Source organism: Bufo bufo, chromosome 2 (genome assembly GCF_905171765.1).
Source record: "Bufo bufo chromosome 2, aBufBuf1.1, whole genome shotgun sequence".
NCBI lineage: Eukaryota > Metazoa > Chordata > Amphibia > Anura > Bufonidae > Bufo > Bufo bufo.
Window position 1 is genome coordinate 450,863,546 of NC_053390.1, and position 12,840 is coordinate 450,876,385.

The following is a 12,840-nucleotide window of genomic DNA, read 5'->3' on the forward strand; positions in this document are numbered from 1 at the left end:
AATTGAGTAACTACCAATGTTTATTACACAGAGCTTTGTAATATAATTCACTGGAATGTACTTTACTGAAATTCATAGAAATATACATATACAAACAAATTAACATGACTGTAAGAAATATAATTTTACAACACATTTGAAACTTATATTTAATGGAGCTGGCGGGCATTCCATCTGCATCCACCAGTGCCGGATCCGGTGAATTCTGGCAGGCTATTCTCTGCCGACACAGCTTGCTGGAATTCACACCCCAGGTGTGAAACTAGCCTAACTGCCATTTTGCTAAAATCTTGTATTGAACAGCTCCAGTGCATAATGATGAGCAGAGTTGACTGGGACCTTAAAGTTGCCCTGGAAAAAACCTAAAAGAGGCTCCATGCTGTAGACAGATCTAAATTGACAGGAGGCAGGGCAACACAAGTAGGCGAGGACAACACAAGTAGATGGGACCAGCAATACCATAGTGCAGCACAAAATACTACCCCAGCGGAGCCAAATACCACAGTGCAGCACAAAATACTGCCGCCTGCGCTGCAGTATTTTACTGTCACCGCTCTGAGGATGGCAATGCAGCTTAATTCAGGAGGACACCTGCAGGTGCTGGACAAGTGCATACAGTACCTGATGCTTTTAGCATTAATTACTACTGAGAGCATGAGATCATTATGTACTTGGCTGATGGCCATGAGGAGGGCTCAGGTGGACCCTTGGGCATCAGCTCACCTTGAAATGTCTCTGTAGGGTCTATGGCCTGTCCGGCCCTGCTGATCAGTCCTCAATATTTATAAGCTCCTGATTTTCTCTGTTCCCTGCTGTTAATTCAGTTGTAAAAGAAACTGTCAATCAGTGCCAGGAGGTGGAGAAAGACGGAAGCTGATGAATATCAGGACTCGTTGGCATGTGCTGGAGCTGTTAGACCCTAGCAGCATAAAACTGGTGACAGATTAAACGAGCATTCAATATAGAATCCTGCAGAGAAAACCTCTGTTTGACATCAGAGGCATATAGGATTATAGTAGAGCCTCATAGACTTTAGATGGCCTATTACAGCTCTCTACAGTTCAGAGGTTAATAGAAGTGTGAATGAACCCCAGGGGCGGATTAGCCATAGTGCTTACAGGAAAATTTCCCGGTGGGCCGATGCCCAGGGGGCCGCCTGGGCCCTCCTTATGGCCAGCCAGTGGAAGCTTTTAGGGATGTATTTTGTACTGCTGGGGCAGTATTTTGTTATGGACTGTGGTATTTGGCTCTGTTTGGGTGGTATAATGTGGCACAATATGGTATTGCTGGCCCTGCCTTCCATCAATTTGGACCCAAGTACAAAACAGGGGCCACTTTTAGTATTTTTTCCAGGGCCACTTTAAGTTCCCAGTCCGCCCCTGATGAGCCCTAACCTTCTTAGTGTCATTTAGAAAATATGACATTACCTCTAGGTTTAGTTGCTTCAACTTCATTTACGGTTGTTAGAAAAGTAGCTTGACACTGATTGCTCTTGCATTAGAATACCACATGTGCTATAACCTCTCTACTAAAATGTGAGCAATGGTTAGAATTTCTTCTGTTTTACCCACTCAGTCCTGTGGAGGGCAGATGCACAAAGTTAAAACCAATGTACTTATGTTAACGCACAAACAAGCTCTAAGGAAAGTGCAAACGTACCATTACCTAGTGCATTGCAGAATACAGTCGCCTGACTTTATACTGCCAGCTTAGGGTAAGGATCCAATGAGCATTTTCAGGTCATTATATTTATACTCATTGCATTTAGCTTAAACCAATATCATACAATGTTCCCTAAAATGGGATGGTGTCCATGATAATAAATCATTTTCATGTAAGAGCTGGGGATTGTCTACCTCACCTTTAATACAGCCAAGATGAAAATAATTTCAGCTTCACCCTGTAGACTTTAGTATGCTTGGACATGGTATGGCAAAAGCTGGCAGCCACTGTTCACATGGTTCATTACCTTCTCCTTAAGTTGTGCCACCTGCTTTCTTAGTACACTAGCAGTGGAAGCTAAGTCTGTGTTCTTTATTTTAAGATTCTTAACTTTATCTTCTAATCTTGAAATCCTTTCAAGTTTTCTTTTTCTGCATTTAGAAGCTGCTATTCTGTTTCTCAATTTCTTTCTTTCCGCTTTGATTCTCTCCTGGTTGTCCAAGTTTATAGGTGATAATGGAGGACTGTCTCCAAAACTAGTCAACTCCGGAACTATTTGAGGTTCATCTTTCACTACTTGCAGTCTATGTGTAGGATAAGCATACGGTTGCTCCATGTTGGTTGGCAGAGGAAGGTAAGAATCGTGATCACTATTGTAGTTTATTGTAGTGCCAACAGCTTCATTAACATAACTGTTAAGAGAGACATAAACTGAGGCCTCACCTGGAAGAACACCAGTAGACACACAGCTTCTGTTCATTATATTTTGTCTTTGGTTTTGTTTATGCAGGTCCTCAAGTGACAGCACAAATCCATCAGTGAATTCCTGTTCCACATTGAGCATCTTGGGGTACAAGCAATGGCTACCGGTGGGACTTGCAGTAGCCATGCCATTAGGCTGCATAATAAATCTCTCAAGATCAAGTGAGGCCAGGTTCATAAGGCCCATGCTGGTGGAGGCTACTAGTCCATGTCCCTCAAGATAGTGAGGCTTTACTTCTGAAGACACTTCATCAATTATATTGAGATTCATATCCTTTTTCATCTTGCTTGCAGGAAAGCAATGAGGAAAGGAAACTGGGCACACATTTAATACATCACCATGATAAAAAGATATTTCCATATCCAGTGGCACAATGTGAACCAAATATCTTTGTTATAAAGGGCAGGGAGATGTCCATGTGGTTTCAGGTACTCCTCACACATTACTCACTTGTGTCCATGTGGGATATGTCCTTGCCTGCACAGTGTCCTTCCAAACGTAAGGATCCATTAACAATATCCGTCTTAGCTTGGAATCTAGTTTGATGTCTGTGCCTTTCAAGAATGGCACAGTAAATATGTTCTCAATTCTAACTCTTGTTCTCTACTCACTTCCTCCTACTCTCATGCGGTACTGAGCAGTGCCACTGGCTTATTTCTGTTATATGTCTTTCGTAACATGTGATAACACTTTTGTGTGCTGAGATTGGTCACTTAGATGTTCTGAGGTTCCTTCATTTGCATAGTTGTCAAGGCAACTTCCTGTATACTGCAAACAGTGAAAGGGAGCCTGGGCTGAAGTAATTCATTAACCCATTGAGTGATGCATAACTTCCACCAATAGACAAGAGAATCAACATCATATGATGGTTTATTTTTGTATTAAAGAGCTCACCTCAGCAGAGAGAACATCATGGATATTTATAGGCATATGCAGTTACTTCAAGGCTTAGCTGTTCTGCGTTACCTGATAGAGCAGCTAAAGAAGCTATCCTTAAAAAGAGTGCATACAAAGGAAGTTTAGAACACAACAAGATATGGTTTAAGTGGACCTGACCCAATGTCACCCTCAGTGGCGACTCTAGGAACAATATATAGGGAGGGCACATAAGATACCACAGTGAAAAATGGGGGCCACTAATAATTTTCGCCACTTAATTATACTACTGAAAAAAACGAAATAAGTATATATAAATAAGATTACAAAATACGAGAGTATTGCGGATGCAGGGATGCCTTTTTATTGTACTAATCTAATACTTAAAAGACAAGCTTTCAAGAGTTTTCCTTTCTTCCTTGGTATGCTTGAGTATTCAGAAACAATCTATTCCGAAAAGGTGACATCAGGACTGCAGGACATCAGAGAGGCCTGGGGTCCACATTATAGCACCACTACATTTACATTTATTTATTATCAAAAAGCATCATACATAACTAAAATAAACATGTTTTACTGTCCCCAAAAACAGACATTAAACTACATTTATAATAAAACAATTGATTTACAAAAGAAGCTATTCAGTCGTCTGCTGCTCTGTCCTCTGCTTGCTTCTGGGGATTCTTTCCCCTCCTTTCTGTCTCTACTCATGGGGATCTGTGGATGACATATTGTTATGGGGAATCTGTGGATGACACTGTTATGGAGGATCTGTGAATCAGGGGCGGACTGACCGGTCAGGCACTTCGGACATGGTCCGAGGGCCCGGCCGGGATGGGGGCCCGCCTCAGAATAACATAACACCGGGCCCCGCTCACTGTAATAGTAATATTCCTATGTGAACAACTTGAAATCCCCTGCGATCCTCTCCCTCTCTGTACTCAGAGCAGGCAGTGTAATAGGAGCCGACAGTGGAAGCTAGCCCCGCCCCTCCCTGCCCTCCAACCAATCAGAGGCAGCCAGCAGTCCAGCACTGACTCACAGCACAGGGGGAGTCGCAGGGACTCAGAGAATCGTCTGAGTTTATTAGTTAAAAGAATCGAATGAGTCAGAGACTGTGTCACCGAGTCCCTGCCGCCAGACTTCCTGCTCTGCGGCTCCCTGTCTCCTGACAAGTCCGTCCGGGGGGGTGGTATAGTATTGCATGTAGCATAGCTGTGTGTGTACAGTGTGCTTGCAGCAATGTATCAGAGCTGTGTGTGTACAGGGTGCTTGCAGCAATGTAGCAGAGCTGTGTGTGTACAGGGTGCTTGCAGCAATGTAGCAGGGCTGTGTGTGCACAGGTTGCTTGCAGCAATGTAGCAGAGCTGTGTGTGTACAGGGTGCTTGCAGCAATGTAGCAGAGCTGTGTGTGTACAGGGTGCTTGCAGCAATGTAGCAGGGCTGTGTGCGTACAGGGTGCTTGCAGCAATGTAGCAGAGCAGGAAGCCTGGCAGGGACTCGGTGACAGGATTATTTTAACTCAAAGAATCAAATGAGTCTCTGACTCATTTGATTCTTTTAACTAATAAAATTATCTAAATCCCTGCAATAACTATACAGTGTAACTACATCAGTCTGCTCCACTGCAGCAGAGCTGTGTTTGCCAGGAGCGAGTCCCTCCAGACCTTCGGTTCACTTGAGAGCCGACTCAGCAAGTAAACCGAAGATTCGATGAGCTGAGCATGCGCATTGATCTTCAGTTCACTTGCTTCTGCCGGTGTCACGGGGTTCCGAAGGTGCACTCGGTCCCCCATTGCCCGCAGAACTGTTGCTTAGCTTTTGGAATGAGGTTCTGTGTTTGACCTCATTCCCAGGGTGGCTTTACTAGCTGGGTGGCTCCCTGCTCCTAGTCTGCCTTGAGCGCCGAGCTGATCACTCGGTGCTCGACTGGTTGGTCTGTCGGTCATGTGATGCTGGCCACGTCACATGACCCTCACTCCCCACTATAAATACAGGCAGCCTGCTGGCTACAGGTTGCCTGTTAATTTCTAGGTTCCTGGCTATTTGTTGGACTACTGAATATTTACCTGATCCTGTTCCCTGACGATCCTCTGCCTGCTCCTCCTGTACTGCGCATACATCCTGGTATTGTGACCTTGGCTCCCACCTGACTACTCTCTTAGGACTCCTCTTGTACTTCGCTACTCTCCTGGTATTTGACCCCGGCTTCTCCTGACCATTCTTTGCTTAATCCGTTGTACTGCGTAGCTCTCTTGGTTCTGACCCGGTCCGTTCATGTTCCGTATTTTGTCTTGTCTGTCTTCCCTGCACATATCCCAAGTTAGGGATTGCCGTCCAGTTGTCCCCTGTCATCAGGACTTGTGAGGCAAGTAGGCAGGGCCAGGGGTGAGGGTGGAGCGCAGTGGTCACTACCCTTCCCCCTGTGTGTGTGTGGACGTGACCGTTACAGATTAACAGGCCCAATAACCACTGTATCATGAATCCTCTTACTACCCTGACTGACCATGTCTCTAATTTGACACAGAGGGTGCAGGAGCTAGGAGAGAAACTCCGTTCTTGTGAGTTAGGGCAAGGTTCTTCCACTCCTCTGTCCTCCAGTCCATATTTTGAACCCCAGATCAAGCTCCCAGAACCCTTTTCTGGAGACCGGAAGAGGTTTCTCTCCTTTAAGGAGAATTGCAAACTCTACTTCCGTTTGCGCCCTGTGTCCTCCGGTCCCGAGAGCCAACGCGTGGGGATTATCATTTCTCTACTACAGGGTGATCCCCAGGACTGGGCATTTTCGTTACCTCCTGGGACCAGTTGTCTAACTTCTGTGGAGGGTTTTTTTCAGGCCCTGGGTACCCTCTATGACGAACCAGACAGGGCCCTGGTAGCCGAGACAGCTCTTAGGGCACTGGTTCAGGGCCATCTCCCTGCGGAGGAGTATTGCACCCAATTCAGACGGTGGTGTGTCCCCTCAGGATGGAATGAACCAGCCCTGAAGAGTCAGTTTAGGTCTGGTCTATCTGATAATTTAAAAGATCTTTTGGTCAATTACCAAATTCCTGAGACCTTAGAGGAGATGATGACCCTAGTTGTCCGACTTGACAGACGAGTTAGAGAGAGACGACAAGAACGACAGTTCTGTTCTCAGATGGTGGTCCAGCCAGAGGCCTTTTCCAGGGACAACACTGAGGTCTCCACCGAGGAACCCATGCAGGTTGGCATGACCCGGGGTAATCTTCGTCGCAGACGCGGAGAGTGCTTCTACTGTGGAGATCCTGGCCATTGGATTAACAAGTGTCCTAAGAGGGACCTCTCTGACAAGTCTTCTAAAGCAAGACAACCTAAAGCCCAGGTACACCCTGATTTTTCTAAAGGTAAGCTTTTGGTACCCATAACAATTTCTCTGGGGGTTAATAAGTGGCCGGGTAAGGCCTTTATTGACTCCGGTTCAGCGGCCAGCTTTATTGACTTTGAGTTTGCTTGTAAATTGGGTATTCCAATGTTTTCTTTACCTACACCTATCCATGTCATGGCTATTGATGCTACTCCCCTGATTGGTGCTACGGTGAGGTCATGTACCTCTGAAATTTCTCTGTCCGTGGGTGTGTGCCACTCTGGGAGATGTTCTCTTCTAGTCCTGGAGAACCTACCGGTTGAGGTGGTACTAGGGTTGCCTTGGCTCCGTTTACATAACCCCACAATTGATTGGTCCAAAGGAGAGTTGGTGAAATGGGGACCTAAGTGTGACTCATGCTTGTCCGTGGTCCAGGCTGGGGTTTCAGTAAGGTCTAATACATTACCCTCTGTTATTAAGGAATATTCTGATGTGTTTTCGTCCCTTACTCCAGAGGTTCTACCCCCCCATAGACCTTATGATTGCGCCATAGAGCTAATTGAGGGTGCCGAATTTCCTAAAGGTCGAATTTATAATCTTTCAGGGCCCGAACGCAAGGCTATGGAAGATTATATTAAGGAGAGCCTTGCTAAAGGGCATATTAGACCTTCAGTCTCTCCTATGGGAGCAGGGTTTTTCTTTGTTAAAAAGAAGGATGGTGGTCTTAGGCCTTGTATTGATTACCGGAGATTAAATAAAATCACTGTCCAAAATAGATACTCTCTCCCATTGATTCCGGATTTATTTAACCAGGTTTTGGGGGCAACCTGGTTTTCCAAGATTGACCTGAAAGGGGCATGCAATCTAATCCGAATCAAGGAGGGAGACGAATGGAAGACAGCGTTCAATACTCCGATAGGACACTTTGAATATCAGGTGATGCCTTTTGGACTCAGCAATGCCCCAGCTGTGTTCCAAAACTTAATGAACGATATTCTTAGGGAGTTCTTAGGTAAATTTATTATTGTCTATCTTGACGACATTTTGATATTCTCTCCTGATTTCGAATCTCATGTGTCCCATGTCAAACAAGTATTAGAGGTGTTGAGGGAGAACCAGCTATCCGCTTAGCAAGAGAAATGTGTCTTTGGTGTACAGGAGATACTGTTTCTAGGGCATGTTTTGACTCCTCACGCCTTTAAGATGGATCCTGGTAAGGTTTTAGCAATTAAGGAATGGGTAAGGCCTTCATCCTTAAAGGCTTTACAACGGTTTTTGGGTTTCGCTAATTACTACCGTAAATTTATCATGAATTTTTCTGTAATTGCTAAGCCATTGACCGACCTTACTAAGAAAGGGGCGGATTTAGAGGATTGGTCTACCAAGGCCATTTCTTCATTTGAAACATTAAAAAAGGCATTTAGTAGCGCTCCCATTCTGATCCAGCCTGATCAGGAGAGACCCTTTATTGTGGAGGTGGATGCGTCCGAGGACGGCGCAGGAGCAGTCCTTTCACAAGGTCCTGCTAGCCTCACTAACCTGAGACCGTGTGCCTTCTTCTCTAGGAAATTCTCTCCCACGGAGAGAAACTACGACATAGGGAATAGGGAGCTGTTGGCCATTAAATGGGCATTTGAGGAGTGGAGACATTTTTTGGAGGGGGCAAGGCATCGAGTAACTGTTGTCACTGACCATAAAAACCTAATGTTTCTCGAGTCCGCTAAGAGGTTGAATCCCCGACAAGCCCAATGGGCTCTGTTTTTTACCCGTTTTGATTTCTCCATTACGTTCAGGCCGGGAAGTAAAAATGTGAAGGCAGACGCATTATCTCGGAGCTTCCATGCTTTTCAACCCACTGAGACGCCGCCTGAATCCATCCTACCATCAAACATCTTCTTAGCGGCTCTAACCCAGGATATCTCGGCTCGCATTAAGGCTGAACAACATCTGGCACCGGCATCCACCCCAACAGATAAGTTGTTTGTTCCCGTACAATTTAGTCTCCAGTAGAGTTGAGCGAACACCTGGATGTTCGGGTTCGAGAAGTTCGGCCGAACTTCCCGGAAATGTTCGGGATCAGAACCCGATCCGAACTTCGTCCCGAACCCGAACCCCATTGAAGTCAATGGGGACCCGAACTTTTGGGCACTAAAAAGGCTGTAAAACAGCCCAGGAAAGAGCGAGAGGGCTGCAAAAGGCAGCAACATGTAGGTAAATCCCCTGCAAACAAATGTGGATAGGGAAATGAATTAAAATAAAAATAAAAAAAATAAAAATTAACCAATATCAATTGGACAGAGGTCCCATAGCAGAGAATCTGGCTTCACGTCAGCAGAGAATCAGTCTCTTCATGCCATAGCAAAGAATCTGGCTTCATGTCAGCAGAGAATCAGTCTCTTTATGCCACAGCAAAGAATCTGGCTTCATGTCAGCGCAGAATCAGTCTTCATGTCATAGCAGAGAATCAGGCTTCACGTCACCCACCACTGGAACAGGCCACTGTCACACATTTAGGCCCCGGCACCCAGGCAGAGGAGAGAGGTCCCGTAACAGAGAATCTGGCCTGATGTCAGCACAGAATCTGTCTTCATGTCATAGCAGAGAATCAGGCTTCACGTCACCCACCACTGGAACAGGCCACTGTCACACATTTAGGCCCCGGCAGCCAGACAGAGGAGAGCGGTCCCGTAACAGAGAATCTGGCCTTATGTCAGCGCAGAATCTGTCTTCATGTCATAGCAGAGAATCAGGCTTCACGTCACCCACCACTGGAACAGGCCACTGTCACACATTTAGGCCCCGGCACCCAGACAGAGGAGAGCGGTCCCGTAACAGAGAATCTGGCCTTACGTCAGCGCAGAATCTGTATTCATGTCATAGCAGAGAATCAGGCTTCACGTCACCCACCACTGGAACAGGCCACTGTCACACATTTAGGCCCAGGCACCCAGGCAGAGGAGAGAGGTCCCGTAACAGAGAATCTGGCCTTATGTCAGCGCAGAATCTGTATTCATGTCATAGCAGAGAATCAGGCTTCACGTCACCCACCACTGGAACAGGCCACTGTCACACATTTAGGCCCCGGCACCCAGACAGAGGAGAGCGGTCCCGTAACAGAGAATCTGGCCTTATGTTAGCGCAGAATCTGTCTTCATGTCATAGCAGAGAATCAGGCTTCACGTCACCCACCACTGGAACAGGCCACTGTCACACATTTAGGCCCAGGCACCCAGGCAGAGGAGAGAGGTCCCGTAACAGAGAATCTGGCCTGATGTCAGCACAGAATCTGTCTTCATGTCATAGCAGAGAATCAGGCTTCACGTCACCCACCACTGGAACAGGCCACTGTCACACATTTAGGCCCCGGCACCCAGAGGAGAGCGGTCCCGTAACAGAGAATCTGGCCTTACGTCAGCGCAGAATCTGTATTCATGTCATAGCAGAGAATCAGGCTTCACGTCACCCACCACTGGAACAGGCCACTGTCACACATTTAGGCCCAGGCACCCAGGCAGAGGAGAGAGGTCCCGTAACAGAGAATCTGGCCTTATGTCAGCGCAGAATCTGTATTCATGTCATAGCAGAGAATCAGGCTTCACGTCACCCACCACTGGAACAGGCCATTGTCACACATTTAGGCCCCGGCACCCAGACAGAGGAGAGCAGTCCCGTAACAGAGAATCTGGCCTTATGTTAGCGCAGAATCTGTCTTCATGTCATAGCAGAGAATCAGGCTTCACGTCACCCACCACTGGAACAGGCCACTGTCACACATTTAGGCCCAGGCACCCAGGCAGAGGAGAGAGGTCCCGTAACAGAGAATCTGGCCTGATGTCAGCACAGAATCTGTCTTCATGTCATAGCAGAGAATCAGGCTTCACGTCACCCACCACTGGAACAGGCCACTGTCACACATTTAGGCCCCGGCACCCAGACAGAGGAGAGCGGTCCCGTAACAGAGAATCTGGCCTTATGTCAGCGCAGAATCTGTCTTCATGTCATAGCAGAGAATCAGGCTTCACGTCACCCACCACTGGAACAGGCCACTGTCACACATTTAGGCCCAGGCACCCATGCAGAGGAGAGAGGTCCCGTAACAGAGAATCTGGCCTTATGTCAGCGCAGAATCTGTCTTCATGTCATAGCAGAGAATCAGGCTTCACGTCACCCACCACTGGAACAGGCCACTGTCACACATTTAGGCCCCGGCACCCAGACAGAGGAGAGCGGTCCCGTAACAGAGAATCTGGCCTTATGTCAGCGCAGAATCTGTATTCATGTCATAGCAGAGAATCAGGCTTCACGTCACCCACCACTGGAACAGGCCACTGTCACACATTTAGGCCCCGGCACCGAGGCAGAGGAGAGAGGTCCCGTAACAGAGAATCTGGCCTTATGTCAGCGCAGGATCTGTCTTCATGTCATAGCAGAGAATCAGGCTTCACGTCACCCACCACTGGAACAGGCCACTGTCACACATTTAGGCCCCGGCACCCAGACAGAGGAGAGCGGTCCCGTAACAGAGAATCTGGCCTTATGTCAGCGCAGAATCTGTCTTCATGTCATAGCAGAGAATCAGGCTTCACGTCACCCACCACTGGAACAGGCCACTGTCACACATTTAGGCCCCGTCACCCAGACAGAGGAGAGCGGTCCCGTAACAGAGAATCTGGCCTTACGTCAGCGCAGAATCTGTATTCATGTCATAGCAGAGAATCAGGCTTCACGTCACCCACCACTGGAACAGGCCACTGTCACACATTTAGGCCCAGGCACCCAGGCAGAGGAGAGAGGTCCCGTAACAGAGAATCTGGCCTTATGTCAGCGCAGAATCTGTCTTCATGTCATAGCAGAGAATCAGGCTTCACGTCACCCACCACTGGAACAGGCCACTGTCACACATTTAGGCCCAGGCACCCAGGCAGAGGAGAGAGGTCCCGTAACAGAGAATCTGGCCTTATGTCAGCGCAGAATCTGTATTCATGTCATAGCAGAGAATCAGGCTTCACGTCACCCACCACTGGAACAGGCCACTGTCACACATTTAGGCCCAGGCACCCAGACAGAGGAGAACAGTCCCGTAACAGAGAATCTGGCCTTATGTTAGCGCAGAATCTGTCTTCATGTCATAGCAGAGAATCAGGCTTCACGTCACCCACCACTGGAACAGGCCACTGTCACACATTTAGGCCCCGGCACCCAGACAGAGGAGAGCGGTCCCGTAACAGAGAATCTGGCCTTATGTCAGCACAGAATCTGTCTCCATGTCATAGCAGTGAATCAGGCTTCACGTCACCCACCACTGGAACAGGCCACTGTCACACATTTAGGCCCAGGCACCCATGCAGAGGAGAGAGGTCCCGTAACAGAGAATCTGGCCTTATGTCAGCGCAGAATCTGTCTTCATGTCATAGCAGAGAATCAGGCTTCACGTCACCCACCACTGGAACAGGCCACTGTCACACATTTAGGCCCCGGCACCCAGACAGAGGAGATCGGTCCCGTAACAGAGAATCTGGCCTTATGTCAGCGCAGAATCTGTATTCATGTCATAGCAGAGAATCAGGCTTCACGTCACCCACCACTGGAACAGGCCACTGTCACACATTTAGGCCCCGGCACCGAGGCAGAGGAGAGAGGTCCCGTAACAGAGAATCTGGCCTGATGTCAGCACAGAATCTGTCTTCATGTCATAGCAGAGAATCAGGCTTCACGTCACCCACCACTGGAACAGGCCACTGTCACACATTTAGGCCCAGGCACCCAGGCAGAGGAGAGAGGTCCCGTAACAGAGAATCTGGCTTCATGTCAGCGCAGAATCAGTCTTCATGTCATAGCAGAGAATCAGGCTTCACGTCACCCACCACTGGAACAGGCCACTGTCACACATTTAGGCCCCGGCACCCAGGCAGAGGAGAGAGGTCCCGTAACAGAGAATCTGGCCTGATGTCAGCACAGAATCTGTCTTCATGTCATAGCAGAGAATCAGGCTTCACGTCACCCACCACTGGAACAGGCCACTGTCACACATTTAGGCCCAGGCACCCAGGCAGAGGAGAGAGGTCCCGTAACAGAGAATCTGGCCTTATGTCAGCGCAGGATCTGTATTCATGTCATAGCAGAGAATCAGGCTTCACGTCACCCACCACTGGAACAGGCCACTGTCACACATTTAGGCCCCGTCACCCAGACAGAGGAGAGCGGTCCCGTAACA

General features: G+C 47.9%; 1 protein-coding gene across 1 annotated transcript; it reads right to left on the minus strand.

The window, feature by feature from the left end:
* Positions 1-1,358: 1,358 nt before the first annotated feature.
* LOC120989448 (transcription factor jun-D-like) lies at positions 1,359-3,054 on the minus strand. Its single transcript, XM_040417554.1, has 2 exons — positions 1,862-3,054; positions 1,359-1,577 (listed from the first exon to the last, which is right to left on the minus strand). Exon 1 carries the CDS (start codon positions 2,783-2,785, stop codon positions 1,910-1,912), a length of 876 nt encoding a protein of 291 aa, XP_040273488.1. The 5' UTR covers positions 2,786-3,054; the 3' UTR covers positions 1,359-1,577; positions 1,862-1,909.
* Between the last annotated feature and the right edge of the window lie 9,786 nt (positions 3,055-12,840).

What these genes read in the sequence shown, in the direction of transcription:
- LOC120989448 (XM_040417554.1), bottom strand. Translation starts at nt 2,785, where the DNA reads ATGGAAATATCTTTTTATCATGGTGATGTATTAAATGTGTGCCCAGTT.